The following is a 22,175-nucleotide window of genomic DNA, read 5'->3' as shown; positions in this document are numbered from 1 at the left end:
TCTGCATAGACTAGAGGAGCAGCCTAACCTGTGAAATCCAGGTAGGCCTTCACAGTGCTGCTAAAAGCCATTTTACAAAAATGAACAACACAACCATGATCGTCCTGAAACCATTTGGCAAACTGCTGCTTGTTTCTAAAAGAAAACAAATGTACACCTTGTGTACTGTGACATGTTTTTACTTCATTCATTCACATCATGTACTAGTAAACACATAATAAAAGCCCATGCTAATGTTGTCATAAAGACAACTTCTCCTGAAATACCCACTCACTACACAGCAAGACCCAGTTGACGGTAGGCACATCAGGTGGTTTCAGCAAATTGTTAAACAAGAAAGTCATAGATTTCTTATCTGTTCCACAAGGGTAGAAGAAAATCACCTTACCAGAAGCAATGACAGTACTGGCCCATAATGTATTCTCTATGCTCAAACTCTCATTAATTGGTGGATCACTATCCTCCTAAAACACAAAATGAAGAATTATTCTTTCAATTTCAATAGTTGCAACATATTGAATGATCACTGTTCCCTAATTGCCAAACAAAACTCTAAGTATTATCAAATCAATCTGAAGACTAAAACCATATATTTTTCAGTTTGAATATACTGAGTTGGACAATACACCTGGTATCTCACCAAGTTACTATTTTTACTATACTCCAGCCAGAATCACCAAATGAATGGAGTACCCCCCAGTTCTCTGAAGTCTCTGAACCAAGATGTGTTTGATCCTCAGTGTGCCAAATTACTTGTTCGCAATAGGATGGTGCCGTGGCCACGTTAACCATCAGCAGCCCCTTTGATTAGGAAAGGGGCAAAACTGAGAAAGCTTTCCACTTTTGGTCTGGGTCCAGTGATCCTTGTTCAAACTGCATGAATTGCAACACTTGGAGAGAAGAGCACTCACTGCAGTTACAATCCATAGTGGAATAAGCAGGATACATTTACTTCAGGAACTCTCATGAATAATAGTCACTTGGATAAGGTTTCAGAGACTGACCCATCCAAATGGAATGTGCCACAGGGAGGAGCCAATCTCTTGGAGACAATGGGAGAAGATATTGACATTAAAAAAAAAGTAATAATGCAAAACAGATACACCTATATATTCATGAAAAATAAAACAAATTGAAAAGACCCTTTCAATCCAGGTCGTTCTGGTGTAACATGTGTTTCATTAACACAAATTGACTATAATGCAATCAATGAATTGTGGACGCTGTTCGGATAACAAGACCTATCGAACAGATATAGCAATTTTCTACAGCACAGGGTTGCAGAGGAACACAACTGTCGCATTACAGCAGAATGACCTGTAGAATCATTCTGAAATGGAATGGTGATAATATTTGATCTACTATAACATAGGGGAATGCTGAATTCTTACTAACTCACCCGAGTGAAAGTCCCAATAAAACTGTGAATATCAATGTTTGGTTCTTCTGCATAAACATAAGATCGTATTTGTAACAGATCCTGTGGATTAAAATGAAACCGAGTAAGGACAATATCTGTGTGCTGTTATATTAGGTTATGGTCCTGTTAGAGATAGTGCAAGAGCCTGCACTGAGCGGCACTCAATCTGATAATTTTTCATTTTAAAAACATACTTTTTCATAAAAATATACACAGTCACTGAAGCAGTTTTGTTCTGTATAGTAGCATATGGAGAAAGAAACAAACATTTGAGTTTGACTCAATCCAACAAACACAATTTCTTACTTGTATTAGACTCTATTCATATATATTTGAGACACTGAGGGGCCCAACAGCTGAATGGACCCTCAACTAATCTCAGCAGAAAGACATTAAACTGTGGCCTTTACACACTGGACCTCGGTGGCACCTGCCCCAAGCACGGACTGTGCCTGGAGTACCACCAATTTGGTGAAAGATGCTCTTTGGTCTGCTTGAAACATGTTGGTCTTCCACAGCATGGAGTTGACTTTGACCGAGTGCTGCAGACTGGCTCATTCCAAAACCCAGGACTACATGCTAAAGGATGCACTAAAGCTTGGGGTACTCAATCTGATTATGTCATACCAGTTTGAGTGGGGGGAGAAAAAAGGCAGAACATACAGTGAAGACCTATATCCTCAGTCTCACGATCTTAGTAACAGTGCCAAACTTGCTGAGTGCATGTACCTGATTGGTATCGTGCAAAAAACTGCACCTTGTTTCAGAAAAGAGCCTCTTCTGGCTAAGATTCATGTGATGGCAACAAAGTACCTCAACCACAAATGGGTAGTTGTTAGCATCAACAAAACAAAAGCACCATAATCGGACAGGTGCCATATGAAGATAAACTGAACTAGTTTCACTCATGGGAAATAAGCACAGATTCATTTTCATTGACTTTATAGATTCTGTTCAATGCCGCGTCTATTTACTCATGATTTAGTTTTTTTATGAGCTCAAAAGATTTATGGTTGTTTGTTGGAAGAAAGATGTAGGTTGAGCACTTTGGGAATGTCCTGATATGCAGTAAGTACATGAAGCCAAAATGCCTGCCTTTTGTATATTCTATGTGCTGCTGTATTACAGCTCAAATAACCACAGATAATCTCCTGCTTATAAATTGACACCTTCATATGTTTCAGTTGAGGCACTCTGTATTAATCATTTAGAGGATAGCACTAACCTAGGGAAGCAATAATACAATTCCAATCCGCTTCATACAAATTGAATAAATGGGTTTTTTGAGGCTTCATATTGACTTTCCACATGAACCTTAAAACAGGTTTGGTCTTACAGCTGGGCGGCTCCCATGTTCATGAGAAAGTGAGCTGTTATCGGTCAGAAATGTGCTCTTCTCTCCTTTAACTCATGCCCTCCCAATGCACCTCCAGTACTCTGAGCATGTTGCTCTGTGCCACTGCCTCTCCCTACTTTGTTACCCTGGGCTCAGGCTGTCTGTGTCTCAACCAACCCCCACCCCAGCTTCCCACTTTCTGTATACATTCACTCTCCTTTATTTTCCCAATGCTTTCTCTTTGGTCTTTCCCTCACTAGATTCCTGACTGAGCTTGGGAATAAATGTTCAGGCTTAGTTCAGAGGAGAAGCATTGGAATACAGCAAAGATCTTTCATTTCCCCAGCGGCATGGTGGCTCAGTGGTTAGCACTGCTGCCTCACAACACCAGGGTCCCAGTTTCAATTCCAACCTCGGACAGACCGTCTGTGTGGAGTTTGCGTGTTCTCTCTGTGTAGGTTTCCTCCCACAGTCCAAAAGATGAGCAGGTCAGGTGAATTGTCCATAGTGTTAGGTACATTAGTCAGAGGGAAATGGGTCTGGATGGGTTACTCTTCGGAGGGTTGGTTTGGACTGAAGGGCCTGTTTCCACGCTGTAGGGAGCCAAATCTAATCTAAGCCTCTTTCATATTTGAACTGATGTTTCAGCAGAATACCACACTAGGAGAGGCTCACAATGTCAAAAGCACGGTTTTCAAATTTTTACTGTATATCTGTGCAGTGTCCCTTAGAGATATCATTCAGAGCCAGCCTTTGGTCAAATTCTATGCTTTTGACGAGTTGGGAAATATGGAAAAAAACTCAACTGACCTGTAGAAATTAATTGTCGGGATCCTTAATGTGGGGGTTTCCGTCCATTATCGGTTTGAGGTCTTCCTGCTTAACAGGATGAAAACCTACAAAACTAGGCAGGTTGGAGTGTGAAAACGACAGGTTGGAGTCCAGTCATGGTTTGTGCAGGCTGGGAATCAGATACTGGAGTTGGGGTGGGGGGTGCTTACATGTTATCTTGATGGGTATGTAGGAAATAGTCCTACTCCTACTGATCCATGAGTAGTTCTGAACCCACGTAAGCTTATGTTTCAGGCTCTCTCCTGTTGTTTAAGCTGCTGAGTTTCCCATCGTCTGTGAAAGTCAGTCATAGAAGGCTAAAACCAGAAGCCCCAGTAAAATATAAACATGCATTCTAATCTTACTATTTAATCCATGAATTTATTTCTCACAAACAGGTTGGTTCTTGCCCATCGTCCTGCCTCTGTTCCAATCAGAAGTGGTTAGGTTCAAAGTGGGTTGAGTTTCAGCTTCAAAAGCTTTGTGCTTTAACTTTTGAAGGAACCAAACCATTATTTTTTAAGTTAAAACTGTGCCCAGAAGGTCAGCATTCACATTTGCAATGCTTGAACTCTCCATTTCCTCTCTCCACCCACATTTGCCTGACATCAAGACTTAGTCCAACTGGAAGTTCAACCAGATAAATATTGAAAAAGATCAAAACCATTGCTTCCTGACCCACTCGCAAACTTTGCATTTATCCTACTGACACCATCCACATTCATTTTGAAATGCTTGTACTTCATTTTGTCCCAGATTGAACTTTTGACTCCATCTCCTCTACATCATAAAGATATTCACTTGCATCACTACAACATTATGAAATGTCTCAATTTATTGTTGAAACTCTCATTGACACCTTACCACTTTGAGACTCGACTCTCTCTGTACTCTCTAGGCTAAGTTTTGTAAATGTTAGCCCATTCAAAATTCTACTACCTGCATACTACTCAACACCAACTCACTCACCCATCACTTCTATCTTTGCTGACATATTTGGGTTTCTTTGTTTCAACATCAAAGTGTATATCATGTTTAAATCCGTCCACAGGCTGGTCCTTATCCCATTTACTATGACAGTCCTCCAGATTCCTCTCTGATTATTAACTCTGATCCATCCTCCCTTCATCCCTGCAGTATTTCAGTTGTCAAAATGATACTCTGGAATTTTGTTTCTAATGGCCTTAATCTCCTTTTAATAACCAACCAACCTAGGTTTTTAACCATCCTCTTTGTGTGTCATTACAGAGGAACTTCAATTATTCGAAAATCGATTATCCGAAGGAGATCTCAAGATCCCAATGGAAACATTACATCAAAGACATTTCCAACTGCAATTGCGTCTTTTGTTTACTGTGATTAAATAGGCACTGTCTCCAAATGACTTACTGCCCGCCCGCTCTCTTTCCCCACACTTTCCCTGGAGTTCTATACAGGGGTATACTCTAAACCCCCCCTTGTTCACATAATCTCTCCAACATTGTCCTGTCCAGGGCAAAGGTGCAACCTGTCAAAAAGTTGCAGTAAAAAGTTGTTTGTGAGCCTGTGACTGCATGTGTGCGCGCGTGTGTCTGTGTGTGCATGTGCGCACGCTATTTGGAGACTCACCCCACAAAGGCAACTGCAGCAGTCTTGTTGTTGGTGTCCAGTCTAGCTGCCCGGAGACGCAGAAGGGGGCAGCATTGGATGGGGTTTGGGGCTAGGGGGACAGGTTGCACGGGGTTCGGGGCGAGGGGGTGGTGTTGCACAGGGTTGGGGCAGGGGGAGGTGTTGCATGGGGTTGGGGGCGGGGGCGGCTTTGCAAGCTGGGGGCGGTGTTGCACAGGGCAGGGACAGTGTTGGGGGCAGGGTCTCGCACGCTGTGTACTGTTGCAATCTCCTGAATGGGGAGCAGACTTTAAAAACTCTGAGCCCCAAAGGGAAGGCATTTAATCAATTAACCGAATAATCAATTATCCATATGGAATAGTGCCCGCCTATTTCATTTGGATGATCGAGGTTCCCCTGTATTTGGCTTATCATTATTATTGCAGTTATTCAAGGGACAGATCTCCCAAGCTCTGATGGGGCTCAATGAGCACTGATCACACACCAATTCCTCCTCAAAGCATCAGTTTTGACATACAGTGAGTGACAACTATGGGCAGCAACCACAGATTAGCCCAGTGATGGTCACCCTCGCGTACGATTCAAGCAGAGGTCACTGGCCACCATTAAAGACTCAGAGGCACTCAAGCTAATGGTGGCATCATTGCAAACAGTGCCTGCTCAAGGCAGTTTATCACGTACAGGCAGATGATTACCTTGTAGTTATGTAAAGTGAACCATTCACGATTGCTATGTGAAAGGGAGTGGGGGCAGTCAGTTAATTTTTACAGCAGAAACCGCAAGTCTTCCTGATATGCAGGCAGAAATATTTTAAAAAGTTTTAAAGATGGCCAAATTATAAAAGGATCTTTAGATAAAGATTAGTTGTGTTGCTGCTAATGGATGACAATATAGAAGGTGATCTTCTTGAGGTATTCTTACTTGTTCCAACATCTAGCCATATAGTTTGGTGAAAAACAAAAACAAAAACAAAAACAAAACATTCAGGGAAGCACTGGTAGCAAAATAACAACAACGTTCAATGAAAGAGCAAAGCACTGCTGCTGACATGTCATTTGTATTCGAGGCAGGGCAGAAGAAGGCAAGAAATCATTAGAAAATAAAAGCTGAATTCTGTCAACCACCTCTCTGTGGAGAAATTGCTGGTGAAGGGAAGGGAGAACAGTCCTGGTTGTTTCTACAATACTTACAGCTGCTATGGGTAATCTCTGAGTACAGCCAACAGGCAAACGCATCTTCCAGTCAGTCTCACCGTCTAGCTGGTCTGTACGAATAAAACAGGAGCCTGGAAAAGAAGGGAGGCAACTCATGTACAAAACATAGGAAAATAATACTGATGCATTAATGCCACCACAAAGGTAATAGGAAGTTTACCAAATCGTTCTCACCGTCATCCAAGTTCACAAAAACAAGTTGAAACTACACAGCTTTAATTAGTGGGGACCAACCAGAGTGCTTCTTATTTTTCAAATCAATTTTCAAAGAAAACTTATCCAAATAACTGAGTTTTTAATTTCACTTTTAAACTGGAGTCAGAAACATTCAGAATTTTTGTGTGAATGTCACACAGACCCACCCAAGGCACAGAATTTATAGGAGTGTACAGTTAACATTAAAACTAAATGTCACCCTTCCCACCGATTAGTCAATACTTTCCTCCATCTCCTCCTTGCCATTGCAGACGCTACAGAAGAGTCCAGGAATTTTTAGAAAACCTAATTTAGAACTGGTTTGTTGCAGTTAGGTCCATTCCGGAGGTCAATTAGCACAGCTAGTTCACAACACTAGACAGCAGGACAACAGCAGTAGTGGTCATGTTATTTTTCAGATCACCAAGATGGTAATAAAAGCAAATAATTCTGCACTAACTGCGCTACCTATTGGGCACTCCAATCAGTGACACAGCAGTGCATTTAAACTGTTGTTTTCCTCATGACTCTGAAAGGGCAAGTTAAATTGAGATCAGTGCCATGAGGTCTGCTGCCAGAATCACTGGAGTTCAGTAGATGTGGTTTCTGGCACTCACCTCCACAGTTGGGTGTGTGGTGTGTGTTCGTATGTGTGTGTGTGTTCATATGTGTGTGCATGCGCACGCGTGCATTCATGTATGGTAATATGTATGTAGGTAAGCAGGGATGCAGTCCTGGCTGACATGGAACGTATTTCCCTTGTTATTCTGGGTCTGTTGCAGGACCAAGACTTGGAGTCACCGACACTGGTATGAATGAACAAATCAGAGAACAATTTACTTGTTACCTCGACAGCTGATCTTGACCATTTGAGTTGAACAATGAAGAAGATACCAGTGGAGTGCCACAAGGATTGGTGCTGGGTCCACTACTTTTTTGATTTATACAAGTGATTTGAATGTGAACATAAGAGGCATAGTGAGTAATTTTGCAGATGACAGCAAAATTGGAGATGTAGTGGACAGCGAAGAAAGATACCTCAGATTACAACAGGATCTTGATCAGATGGATAAATGTGAGGTGTTGCATTTTGGGAAAGCAAATCTTAGTAGGATTTACACACTTAAATGGTAAGGTCCTCAGGAAGGTTGCTGAACAGAGACTTTGGAGTGCAAGTTCATCGCTCCTTGAAAGTAGAAAGCAGGTAGATAGGATAGTGAGGGAGGTGTTTGATATGCTTTCCTTTATTGGTCAGAGTATTGAGTACAGGAGTTGGGAGGGCATATTGCGGCTGTACAGGACATTGGTTAGGCCACTATTGGAATATTGCGTGCAATTCTGGTATCCTTCCTATCAGAAGGATATTGTGAAACTTGAAAGGGTTCAGAAAGGATTTACAAGGATGTTGCAGAGTTGGAGGATTGGAGCTATAGGGAGACATTGAATACACTAGGGCGGTTTTCCCTGGACCATCGGAGGCTGAGGGGTGACATGATAGAGGTTTGTAAAATCATGAGGGGCATGGATAGTAAATAGACAAAATCTCTTCCCTGGGGTCAGGGAGTCCAGAACTGGAGGGCATAGGTTTAGGGTGAGAGGGGAAAGATTAAGAGAGACCTATGGGGCAATCTTTTCACGCAGAGGGTGGTACATGTATGGAATGAGCTGTTAGAGGAAGTGGAGGAGGCTAACCTAGGTTGCAACATTTCAAAGGTACTTGGATGGGTATATGAATAGGAAGGGTTTGGAGGGATATGGGCCGAGTGCTGGCAGGTGGGACTAGATTGGGTTGGGATATCTGGTCAGCATGGACAGGTTGGACCGAAGGGTCTGTTTCCATACTGCACATCTCTTATGACTATGACTTTAAGAGTGAAGAAAAATTCCTAAGAATTCAAGGTTCTGGCACCTTCCTGGGTCACGATGGCTCAAATATTTTGAATAAACCCAATGACCTACTGCTGGGCTAGATGCAAGAGTTCACTCCTGCTTTTTTAAAGCTCTTTCAAAACTGCTCTCTCTGGTCACTGTTCACTGATAGAGTCAGAGATGTACAGCATGGAAACAGACCCTTCGGTCCACGTTGACCAGATATCCCAACCCAATCTAGTCCCACCTGCCAGCACCAGGCCCATATCCCTCCAAACCCTTCTTATTTATATAACCATCCGGATGCCTTTTAAATGTTACAATTGTACTAACCTCCACCACTTCCTCTGGCAGTACCACCCTCTGAGTGAAAACGTTGCCTCTTAGGTCTCTTTTATATCTTTCCCCTCTCACCCTAAACCTCTGCCCTCTAATTCTCGATTCCCCCACCCCAGGGAAAAGACTTTGTCTATTTACCCTATTCATCTCTATAAAGTTGTTATAATGTTCTGTAAACTGTACCATTCAGAATTACACAGGCACATCACACAATGATAAAAGGCTTAAAATGCATTAAAAATGCAATTCCTGCAAACACGAAGAATTGTGAATTTTTCCAGAAATGGGACAGTTTGAATGCTATGCACCTAATTGCAAACAGTTGCAAAATTTCATCCTGAGTTGCAGTTTATAAATGAACTAGAGCAAATAAATGTGATCCTTTCCACCCATGTATCAGTACTGCCATCTATTAATAGGTTTTCTTCTATAATCTCCTGCGCTTATTTTCACTGGTCAGTACACAAGTTGGCATTTTTAGTTTTTCACACCACATCAACCTTATTGGCAGCCATGTGAATAGGGCCCTAGCCATCTGCTCACCATGTAAGTTTGGTGCCTACAAAAGGACATATAAAAATTATGCAGCTATTATCATGCAGAATTGGATAAATAATCAATTGCTGTATATTGGGTAAACTCATGAAAAGGGCCTGTGACCACCGTATGTGGAACTGAAGGTAGCCAGTGTACCTCTGATTACCCTGGAGTGGGAAGCTGCCTCAGAAATCCACACAACAGGCAAAACGAGACTCACGAGTGGCTTGCTCCACAATTCAGAGGCTGCCATCAAGCCAAAGAGAAATTTTGCCAACCATACAAATGAATAGTGCGTCATTGTAGTGGGAAATCTATGTCACAACAACTGACAGATCCCATCAAGCAAATTAAAAGGGAAAATGCTGGAGAAGCTCAACAAGTCTGGCAACATCTGTGGAGAGGGGAACAGATTTTTCACAATCTTCCACCTCCTTTCAGTTCTGAAGGAGAATCATATTGGACTCGAAGCACCTCTCTCCACAGACGCTGCTAGACCTGCTGAGTTTCGCCAGCTTTTTCCACTTTTATTCCAGATTTCCAGTATTTGTGGTATTTGACACGTATCCAACATGTCCCTTGACCACCCACATCAGACTGTGTGCCAAACCAGCCCATGCCTACAAACTTCAGAAACAGTTGCTCGTGAATCTCTTTAGATTTTACATAAATTGCTGAGTGTTATACTTACCACTTTTGTCTGATGTTCGAAGGAAAATCATGTCAGCAGGTACCCTCTGATTCTGAGAAAGTGAAAATCAGAAATCAACAGAAATAACCAGAATTGCCAAATGACTCCCAAATGAAGTTACTAACAACATTTCACCGAACAGGAGTCAGAATCAATGTGAATTAAACATGAAATAACAGGTAAAAACAATGACTGCAGATGCTGAAATCCAAATACTGGATTAGTGGTGCTGGAAGAGCACAGCAGTTCAGGCAGCATCCAACAAGCAACAGGTATCTAATACTTCAAATTAAAGACAAAATTTACTTTTAAATAGTCAGTACAGGAGATGCGACTTAACAACTACAAGCACCTACATCATTCCCTCATTACATGCAATTCCAAAGCTGTCAAAATCAGCTTTTGGTGTCGAACACTCTCACATTCTCATTCGACTGCTTTGACCCTCGAGTCACATTCACTGCCAGCCATGTTCTATCTAAGGTCCCAGAGGATATGGTTAACGCTGACAACATGCATGTCCAAGAATCCCCTCTCTTTCTTGCCAGCGGTGTAGTCTCCTTTTTAATTGGCCAACCAACCAATGCCTGGTTCCACTACAGCCTCTGGAATTCTACAGTTTAGTACTAGCAAACAGAAAACTGACTTTTTCATGGTGGCTTTGCCATCTTCATATCAAACAAATTCAGGGTTCCCCTTTCGAGCTCTGCTTTCTCTACTTTATTCTATACAGCAGTAGTTCTTTCGACTGTCCTTCGTGTATTTATCCACATGCTCTACTGTTTTTTCCCTTCATGTTTGTATTGTTTTGGGATTAAGGTTTGCCAGATCACATTTGTCATTGGGAGAAAGTGAGCATGGCATATGCTGGAGATCAGAGTCAAAAAGTGTTGTGCTGGAAAAGCACAGCAGGTCAGGCAATTAATATAAATTGTGTATTTCTTGAATAATGACAAATACTAGTTGAAAAGTATGGCACTGGAAAAGTACAGCCGGTCAGGCAACATCCGAGGAACAGGGCAATCAATGTTTCGAGTATAAGATCTTCATCAGGAATGTTGATTCTTGATGAAAGGCTTATGCCCGAAACCTCAGTTCTCCTGCTCCTCGGATATTGCCTAACCTGCTGTGCTTTTCCAGTGCCACACGTTTCAACTAATATTTGTCATTATTCAAGAAATACACAATTTATGTTAATAATTCACAGTGGGCTATGCTGGCTCAACACAATTTATTACTCATCCCTATTACCATTGAAAAGGTAATAATAAGCAGCCTCCATGAGCTGCTGAGGTCTATTTGGTGCAGGTACATTCATTATACTATTAGGGAGGAGTTCCAGATTCTGACACACAGTGACAGGAGGATGAAGAGTGGCTTGGAGAGGGACTTGCAGGCTCATCAGCTGTCCTGCTCCTTCTCTCTAGATGATAGGAACAGTGGTTTTGAAAAGGTGCTATCTAAGGACCTTTGGTAATTTTTGCACTGCATCTTGGTAGATGGTACACTGTCTTTTACTGTGCATCTACGGGAGTGAAAGTTGTGAAAGTGGACTCTTTTGCTTTGGAAGGTGTCAAGCTTCTTAGTGTTGTTGGAGTTGCGCTCACCCAGGAAAGTGCAGAGTATAGCATCACACTCCTAATTTGTGCCTTATAGATAGCAGACAGTATCTGGGCAGTCAGGAGGTAAGCTACTACTGCAGGATTCTTAGGATTCTTTTGATTCTTCTTTCCAAAACGCATGTCCTCACACCTTCCTACATTAAACTCCATCTGCTATGTTTAAGAGCACTCACTCAAGCATTCTGCATCCCCTTGCAGATTCCTTATGACCTCATCATAACATGCCATGCCATCTATTTTGCATCAGCACCAAATTTGGATATTTATACCCTCTCTCCTCCTCCATGTCATGAATGTAGATAGCAAATAATTGGGACCATAGGGGTAGACCTTGTGGCATTCCACTAGTTACATCTTTCCATCTGAAAAAGACCCATTAATCCTAACAGTCTGTCTTAAATCAACCTTAAGACGATAAGACATAGGAGTGGAAGTAAGGCTATTCGGCCCATCGAGTCCACTCCGCCATTCAATCATGGCTGATGCGCATTTCAATGCCACTTACCCGCACTCTCCCCATATCCCTCAATTCCTTGCAAGATTAAGAATGTATAACCTCTGCCTTGAAGACATTTAATGTCCTAGCCTCCACTGCACTCCATGACAATGAATTCCACAGGCCCACCACTCTCTGGCTGAAGAAATGTCTCATTTCCATTCTAAATTGACCACCTCTAATTCTAAGGCTGTGCCCATGGGTCCTAGTATCCCTGCCTGATGGAAACAAATTCCCAGCTTCCACCCTTTATAAGCCATGCATTATCTTGCAAGTTTCTATTAGATCTCCCCTCAACTTTCTAAACTCTAATGAATACAATTCCAGGACCCTCAGCCGTTCATATGTTAGGCCTACCATTCCAGGGATCATCCATGTGAATCTCTGCTGGACTTGATAGAGTGCCAGCATGTCCTCTCTGAGGTGTGGGGACCAAAACTGGGCAGAGTGTTCTAAATGGGGCCTAACCAGAGCTTTATAAAGTCTCAGTAGCACATTGTTGCTTTTACATTCCAACCCTCTTGTGATAAATGACAACATTACATTTGCTTTCTTAACCACGGAGTCAACCTGCAAGTCAACCTTTAAAGAATCCTGGACTAGCACCCCAGATCCCTTTGTACTTTGGCTTTAGGAATTTTCTCACCGTTTAGAAAATAGTCTGTCCCTGCATTCTTTTTTCCGAAGTGCAAGACCTCTCATTTGCTCACATTGAATTTCATCAGCTATTTCTTGGACCACTCTCCTAAAAACTGTCTAAAAATCTTTCTGCAGCCTCCCCACCTCCTCAGAACTACATGCTTGTCCGCCTAACTTCATATCATCGGCAAACTTCGCCAGAATGCCCCCAGTCCCTTCATCCGGATCATTAATATATAACGTGAACAGCGGCAGCCCCATCACTGAACCCTTGTCACTAGCTGCCATTCGAAAAGGAAACTTTTATCCCAACTCTCTGCCTTCTGTCAGACAGCCAATGCTCAATCCGTGCCAGCAGCTCACCTCGAACACCATGGGCCCTAACTTTAGTCAGCAGCCTCCCATCAGACATCTTATCAAAAGGCCTTTTGGAAGTCTAAGTCGATAACATCCACCAGGTTTCCCTGGTCTATCCTACCTGTTACCTCTTCAAAGAATTCTCACAGGTTTGTCAGGCACAACTTTCCCTTACTAAATCCATGCTGACTTGTTCTAATCTGACCCTGCACTTCCAAGAATTTAGAAATCTCATCCTTAATGATGGATTCTAGAATTTTACCTACAACTGAAATTAGGCTAATCAGCCTATAATTTTCCATCTTTTGTCTTGATCCTTTCTTGAACATGTGAGTTACAACAGTGATTTTCCAAACATCTGGGACTTTCCCTGACTCCGGTGATTTTTAATGATTACAACCAATGTCTCTATGATTTCTTCAGACACCTCCCTCCAGTGGGGCTAGGAGATTTATCAGGGTTTTGACCTTTTAGCTTTTCTAGCACTTTCTCTTTTGTAATGGCTACCATACTCAATTCTGCCCTTGACTCTCTTAATTGTTGGGACATTACTCAGGTCTTCTACTGTGAAGACCGACACAAAGTATTTATTAAATAATCTTCTATCCATGGTAATACATTATCCCCAATACCATGAGGTTCTTGTACAATAATATTTTGCATGACAATTTCCTTGAGAATACCTCCTGGAAATCAAAATACACTATACCCACTGGTTTCCCTTTATCAACTCCGCTAGTTATAACCTCAAAGAATGCTACTAAATTTATTAAATATGATTCCCCTTTCACAATGATTCTAACCAGTGAGAATTTATTTACTTAATATCCATTAATTCTAGTTTTGTTCAGACTCCCTGACCCCACACTCATGGCCCCAATGACAAGGATAATCACTCTTACTTTATGTCTGGAGTTCATACCTTTTGTCCATGTTTAAACCAAGGCCTTAATGAGGCTGGGAGATAAGTAGCCCACGCAGACTCCAAACTGAGGGTCAGTGACTACATTATTGCAATACAAGTGCTGCTTGATAGCACTGTTGATGACCCTTTCCATCACTGCTGATTGCATCAACTGCAAAGGGATCAAACTGCAGAAATTCCTTTTCCAAACATTGTTAAAAACAAATTAGATTCCCTAGACATTTCTAAGAAATTACAAATTTCCTTCACTGTACTATTTCGAGGTTAAAGATCATTACAAGCTGCTCAAGGTTTCCATACACTCTTTTTTTTAAAATCAGGATCTGCAATGAAATTACATTTCCTGTCAATAGTTCATTTGCTTATATTCCACAACTTACATGGTATTTCATGGCATAGAACTGGCAATTTAGCCCAACAGGTGAAAGTGAAGACTGCAGATGCTGGAGTTTAGAGTCAAGATTAGAGTGGTGCTGGAAAAGCACAGCAGGACAGGCAGCAACCGAGGAGCCAGAAAATTGACATTTCGGGCAGGAGCCAGTCATCCTGATGATGGGCTCCTGCCTGAAATGTTGATTTTCCTGCTCCTCGGATGCTGCCTGTCCTGCTGTGCTTTTCCAGCACCACTCTAATCTTGAATTTAGCCCAACAGTCCTTTGCTGATATTTATGTGCATAAGATCTGTACAAATTCTTCAATGTGCTATTTCATTCATTTTTGTAAAATATTGAGCTTTCCCTAAATCTGTCTTAATCTCTTCAACCATTATTTGTGACAGCAAGTTTAATGTTCTCAGCACTCACTGATTAAAAATGTTTTCCTAAGGTCCTTGGATTTTTTTGTTTTTGTTTTTTTCTGATCACATCCTCAGTGGATATTAGCATCATCTTCCTTCAATACTCTTTTCATCTATATTTCAATATCATTCACCCATCCAACCATTATTTCTTCTCTTCTATTTTTTACCCTCAATTTCTCCTTCAATTATTGCCAGGATAAGGCAATTAGCTCTTTATTTCCAATGTCCATACTTGGCTATCTTCTCTCTAATTATACTTCAGAAATCTTGGTCATATGAACTCCTAACCTTGATCAAAACTACTCATTTCTCCATGTCCATCCAGCTATTTCTGTGCATTCTCTATATAATAGCGACATTTCAAAAGCCATCCTCTCAACCTCAGAGTCCAATTCTCACATTCATAAAACACCAGTGTTTCTCAAATCTTTCAGTATTCAACACCCCCTTCTTATCCTTGAAATCATGCAACACCCCCAAATCACCAAAGTCTGTTTTTGCACATATAACTACAATACACTGCAGTGCTGAAAACGGAAAATTTGTGTGAAGTATGTTTTATAAACAAAAAAATGTTATCATTTATTATTGTCCTTACTGTCCACCTACTTTTTGCTCACTCTGTATAAAATTTAGTCTGTAATAGCAAAATAGTCAACGCAATCCTTGTGGTTCATGTTGTCTTGCTAGATCATATACATCTGGTTCAATTTTTGTCAAAAGCCATCTCAGGTCACCACACTGAACAACGTCCATGCGACTGCGGGTCTTCTCTTGCATTCTGGCAATGGCACGGAATCCTTTCTCGACCAAATAAGAGGTAGGAAATGGTCGTGCAAACCGCTTTGCCTCTTCACTTAATAGTGGGAAACGACATCAGGTGGCATCTTGAATCCAAAATGGGGGCTCACCCATTTGCAAAAACCAAATTTTCATTGCAGCGTCAGTTTGGAGCTCTATCATTTCTTCCCGAAGGCAAATGTCCATTTCTTCTGCGCACGAGATAAAGGGTTCAGTCAGCCATGTAGGGATCTCCATCTCGATAAGATCAGCAAATCGTATTTTCATATCATCCTGCAGTGCACGAATGTGAGCTATGTAGATAAGTAATTGATCATCAGTAACGTCCTCCACGATATTGTTTAAACTCAGGAACTGATAAAACGCACGACGACTGATATTCCGATGAAAGAGATCAAGTTTCGCAATAAAAGATGTAACAGCATTAGTTGCTTTAATGAAACTCACAATATCTCCTTGTATCTGCATGATCAGTGAATTGCACTGATCAAATATACCCGCAAGATATGCACAGTTGTGTTTTACGGTTTTGACTTTCATACAAAGGTTTTCATTATTTCTGTGTAGGAATTAGATGATAGAATCAAACAGTTCACGGAAACGATGGAGGCATTTTCCCTTTCGAGAGCCATCTCATTTCTATGTGCAGCAGCAATTGCAGAAATTCATCTTCATTATCTTTACAGAGTTGGCAGAGAAGTTGTTCATTCAGAGCATGTCTCTTTATATAATTTACCACATCTATCACCACTTGTAGAGAATGGTTGACGGCTTCACTAAGTTTCTTTGCAGCCAGATGATGCCGATGGATAATGCAGTGTACTGTGAAAACATGTGGCACTTCTCTCTTTAATAATGTGTCAAATCCCCGATGTTGGCCAGTCACAGCACGCGCACCATCCATAGCACAAGCAACAATGTTTTTGAGGGAAACAGCCTGTTTATCAAAATAATCCTTGACACAGTCGAAGATAGTCTTACCTTTGGCATCTGTTAGTAGATCCAGAGCAAAACATAGTTCTTCTCGTATTTTATTTTTGTCGATGAAACGTACGTACCCCAAAAGTAAAGCTTGATTTCCGCATATAGCGCTTTCATCAATTTGTAAGGTGATTTCTTTCGAAATCAAAAGTGAACATAATTTATCTTCAACATTTGCGGCCATTTCATCAATGCGCCTTCTCATGGAATCATTGCTAAGAGGAATACGCTTGATAGTCATTGATGGTTCCTGATGTAGCACGGTTGATCATACTTCGGCAATAGCTGGAAGCACTAACGATTCACCCACGGAATGAGGTTTACCACATTTTGCAATTAGCTTTGCTATGTTGTATGATGCCACAAGGCCATCCACGTTTGTGGCTCCCATCTCTGAAAAAGCAGTGGAAATTGTTGGTTGCTGATTGAATTTATTCTTTAATGCTTGAAAATATGCCAAATCTTTGTCCTTTTTGTCACTGCCGTTTCTTTTCCAAATGTTTAATAAGACGGGAAGGCTTCATGGCCTCGTTGGAAAAACTTTGTTCACAGAGTAAGCACAGTGGTAACTGCTTATTTGATGGAGATTGAATAAAGCCATATAGCAAATTGCCCATGCTATACTGCCTGCATTTTTTCTTATTCGATGAGGCCATTTTTACACTGTCGCTCAAATACCCTGAAGGAATCATGGATAAAATCATCATGATAAGGTAATAAGACGCTCAGACAAGTGGCAAAATTTGATTAGCTAATTAACTGTAATGTGCATTCATTCTGCCACCTGGTAGAATAGTTGAAAAGCTGCATTTCGTCTTCCTAGAAGCAACACGAGTTAGGTGATATTGATCTCAGCAGTGAAATAAGTGCCAACTGCGAACGAGTTCAAATGGTTTGCCATTCACAGAGAAGACATTCAATAATAGCGCAGCAACCAGAGCGCACGCCTCCATGGGTGCAGGGAAAATAACAGACTCGTGTTATGCGACTATCCATCTGCACACAGCAATGTCCTTCAAGGAGACGGCAGTCTTCCAAGTGATTGGTAAGCTCTCTACAAAGTCGTTCAGTACCCCCTTGCCGCCTCCTTTGACTTCAATGCCCATCGAAGGAAGGCAAACGCCCCTCAGGGGGCGCTCCCACCCCCACTGAGAAACACTGCTCTACACAATGGACTTTACCATTCAATTTTCCAGCTTTACTCTAATGTCTTTGGACTTTATAGTCACACCTTGAATCATATCCAATTTAACTTGGATTTCAGTATCTAATATAACACTGGTGTCTATTAAAGCAAGTGTCCTTATTGGATAAATCAGTAATTATTTATGGCCCCTAGATCTGAATTCATTGCAAGTGGAGACGTTTATGCCAAGCCAGTGAAACTCATAACATAAAAAGGCTTTTTATCAGGTCACTTCTCACGTTTCTCATTTCTAGAAAAATCAACATAAGCCATACCATCCTTCTTCATGTTTGTACCTTAGTGCTGGGAGCAACTCTGTGAAACTTTTTGCACTTTCTCTTGTGCTTTTCTTCACCTTTTGTAACATGGAGTCCCAGAACTGTGCACAGTACTCCAAGTACAGCTGAACAAAAGTTTCACACGTTTAACATAACTTCTCTCCTTTTGAATACAATATATCACATTTATCTCCATTGAACCTCATTTGTCATTTATATTTTTTGCAAACTTGCAAACTCTTGAATTTGTCACAGTTTTTTCTCAATATCAATCAAGCCCCTAATTTGGGGTCATCCATAATTTTGTTATCTTACTTCCAGTTCAAAGTTATTTCTATGAACATTTTGTTTAAAAACAAAAAAGTTAACATTCGGCAAATACAGATTTACTGATCAGGGCCAGTGAAGCAAAATGTATTAAATTATTACAGTTTAAAAAAAAGTTACATTTCATTCAACATGAAACTTTTGTACTTTTTATAACACTGAGACTAACATACATAAAAGCAAAACTTAGCATTAATTTAAGTAAGGAACCACCAAAGTGGTCCCAGTACCAAACTTACGGAACACCACTGAGCACCTTCTAGCAATCACTACTCTCCAGTTCTGTTTGCCACCAGTTTCTTATCAATTCTGCTACCTGTCCCCACCAGCACGTGTTCTGGCATCAGTCATGCCCTTATCATGCAGCACCCTACCATGGGCCTTTTAACAGTCATGCATATTGCATCAACTACATAACCATTGTTGACAGTTTCTGTTGCTCCTTCAAATAAAGCAATGAGCCAGATACCACAGTCATGGCAATGTTCTCAGCTGAATAAAGATGTTTCCCTGAAAGTCCTTCTGAGTTTTTTTTTTGTTTATTGTCATCACAGATTTAATGGAGCCATTAGCATCATTGACCTCAAGGAAAATTTCCCAAAAGATCCTTCTGACCCCACACCTGTTTAAATTTGGTACCCAGTCAAGGGGATTCTCTACACACCCAATAACAATGATGCCATCAGGCAGCCAACCACATTAAAAGTATATTCCCAGACAGCAAACCGGGAAGTAAAAAAGCTCTGAACTGCTTCACCACATTAAATATTACTAACTGGAAAATAAGCATGGGCCGAAATGAAAAGTGAAAATATCAGGTAAGTCTTTGAAAAAAAAACTTGACATGCAGATTTTTAAAGTATCAAATGTAAATTTACCATTTCAGATGAGGTGGTTTTGGCAATAATTATCAAAATAAACCCAATTACATCACATTTAACACTCTGTCACATGACTTTTACAAAATAGACTAATAGTATAAGAGGAGAAATCCTCATCAATTAAATGATTCCTCAGTGATTACATACTGGGCAATTATCAACCAGGCACCCTTTTTGACAAGTTCTACAATTCCTAGTTTAACTCCACATTTGGACTCCAGACGCTGCTGTCAGTTTCAGAGGAATAATTACGGTGAATACTAAATATTTTCCCCATCATTACCATCATGAAACCAGATAAGTTTGCTCATGTATGATCTTCCTTGTTGAACACTGTGCTGCCTACTCGTTATTAATTTTCAGTTCCCAGATGTTTCTAATATCTTTCTCATAACATTGCGACTATATTTGAAATAAATGATTATATTTAAATCCAAATGAAATTACTAACCTTTTCGACAATAATCAAATCTCCCACTTGTATGTTTGAACTCTTGACAACCATAGTCCCTAGAGTGATAAAGAAAGAATACATGTTAACATGAACTTTAGCAATATCACAGATTGCATCTAATGCCCCTTTATATTGGTGTGTGAAAGCTAGGGAGTGACATATCAGAATTTGGGAAAATACCTTTTTTTCCTCAGCATCCATATAAATTTATTTTCAGGAAAGGGGTTATTTAATGTTTATTCCCAATGGTGATCCTTACCTCGCTTAGGGGCAGGGGTCAGAGCATTGAGTATAAGAGCTGGGAGGTCATGTTAGGCCACTTTTGGAATATTGTGTGCAATTCTGGTCTCCCTGCTATAGGAAGGATGTTGTGAAACTTGAAAGGGTTCAGAAAAGATCTAGAAAGATGTTGCCAGGGTTGGAGGGTTTGAGTTATAGGGAGACTGAATAGAATGGGGCTGTTTTCCTTGGAGTGTTGAAGGCTGTGAGGGATGATCTTATAGAGGTTTATAAAATCATGAGGGGTCATGAATAGGATGAATAGACAAAGTCTTTTCCCTGGATTGGACGAGTGCAGAACTAAAGGGCATAGGTTTAGGGTGAGGGGGAAAAGATATAAAAGAGATCTAAGGGGCAACCTTTTCATGCAGAGGGTGGTGCGGGTATAGAATAAGCTGCCAGAGGAAGTGAAGGAGACTGGTATATTTACAGCAGTCTGTAATTAAAAGGCCTCTAGATGGCTACATGAATAGGAAGGTTTTAGAGGGATACAGGACAAGTGCTGGCAAACAGGACTAGATTAATTTAGGATATCTTGTCAGCATGGACGAGTTGGACTGAAGGGTCTGGTTCCATGCTGTACGTCTCTATTACTCTATGATAATGAAGAAGATCACTTAGAAATACAGATCAAGGGCTGGATTGTTGAGGGTTGACAGGGATGGAACCATAAGAAAGTGGGTCGGGAATATCTTGCCATTGGCCGATGTGCTCTCTGCAGCCATTTTGAAAAAAAGCCTGGGTCAAGGCAGAAAGACTGTTTACCCTCTCATTACAGGTAACTAATTAAACAAATCAAGGAGGTTTTTGAAGTCCATCCCTTGTACCGAGTGAAATTTTCCCTTCAGTAGGCAGGTCCCTACTGGCAGGTGAAACCCAGTTGGTATGGGGCTTCCTGACAACCAAACCGGGAGCCAGAGCTCCAGTGGGTTTCTGAAATCCTTCCCTAACTGCTGCCATGTCACAATGACTACAACTGCAGTTACAGCCCACCTATTGAGATATTTCCCTTCCATAAGGACAGGGTGGCAATTGTGGCTTCTTCTCTTTGTATGTCTTCTGAAAAGAAAAAGTGTTTAAGGACACTCATGATGAAAATGACCCCATAAGTGGAGGGTTTCCTATTGGCCATCCAGCTTTGGGAGGCCATCCAGCTTTGGGAGGCCATCCACTATCGAGTTTAGCAGCAAGTATGCCCCAATTTAATGGGCACTGCACTGAAGTGCAGTGCAAAGTTGAAATCCAAAGTCAATTTCTAGACTCCTGAAGCAAAATCCAATCCTGGGAGTTCCTCTGTTGAATTACTCAATGTGAGACATTGCCATTCTCTGTGGGCAGTTATCAAAGTTTGAATCCCACTTTAATTTTTTCAGAAAAAATGATACAGAAACATTATCCTTCCCCACACTCCCTGTGGTAACAGATGGATTGGGAGAAAGATCCATCATCCAGAAAATGAGTTTCATGGGATTGAGAGGTAGTACTAAGGAAGAGCATTTTGACTTAAGAGAGATGATATAGAAGTTTAGGTCCTGCAAGTTTTTATATTAACGCTCAAAAGCAAACTTTATTTTAAAATCTCTATACCTGTCCCACAATCTCTCAAGCCTCAGAATAACAGTTCCAGCACACTGTATACTAAAGAAAGCATTGTATTCTAACTAAACATGGAACAATGCTCAATGCTTTACAATTACTGCTGTTGTTGCCCTTTATTATAGAAGATACTCATTATAACCGTAACACAATTACAACAATAAAGATCCATTAAAGGATGGTCCATTAGCCTACATGAAATCAATTTAAAATATTCAAGAGACACAGATAATCATAAGCTCATCAGATGACAATGTTTTGACAAGTGGGTAAATTATCTTTATTCTCTCCTTTGTTGACTTCTGATAATTTTCCTAACCACTGTCAATGCTTCTGGCTTGGTCAATAGGAAGTGTTCAAGAGCAATTGAAGGGCAATATTTAGAGTCTATGTTGGGTCTATTCTCAATAACAATCTGCATACATTCTTTCTTTGCTCAGAGATATCCTTATCAATGATTGTTGCTAGGCAAGTCAAAACATTAAACTAAAAGTAGTAAACAAAGTTACACGTG

At 40.9% G+C, this 22,175-nt stretch overlaps 1 protein-coding gene across 1 annotated transcript in view; it reads right to left on the bottom strand.

Annotated features, from left to right (window-relative positions):
• atp9a (ATPase phospholipid transporting 9A) overlaps positions 1–22,175 on the bottom strand; it is a 183,651-nt gene that overhangs the window by 111,247 nt on the left and 50,229 nt on the right. The window contains exons 5-9 of the mRNA XM_072556529.1: positions 19,784–19,842; positions 10,041–10,092; positions 6,386–6,480; positions 1,400–1,480; positions 389–464 (exon numbers count right to left, since the gene is read on the bottom strand). Of these exons, the coding sequence (XP_072412630.1) occupies positions 389–464; positions 1,400–1,480; positions 6,386–6,480; positions 10,041–10,092; positions 19,784–19,842 (363 nt within the window). The remainder of the gene's footprint in view (positions 1–388; positions 465–1,399; positions 1,481–6,385; positions 6,481–10,040; positions 10,093–19,783; positions 19,843–22,175) is intronic.

Source organism: Chiloscyllium punctatum, chromosome 37 (assembly GCF_047496795.1).
Source record: "Chiloscyllium punctatum isolate Juve2018m chromosome 37, sChiPun1.3, whole genome shotgun sequence".
Lineage (NCBI taxonomy): Eukaryota > Metazoa > Chordata > Chondrichthyes > Orectolobiformes > Hemiscylliidae > Chiloscyllium > Chiloscyllium punctatum.
This window is presented reverse-complemented; position numbering and strand designations above follow the sequence as displayed.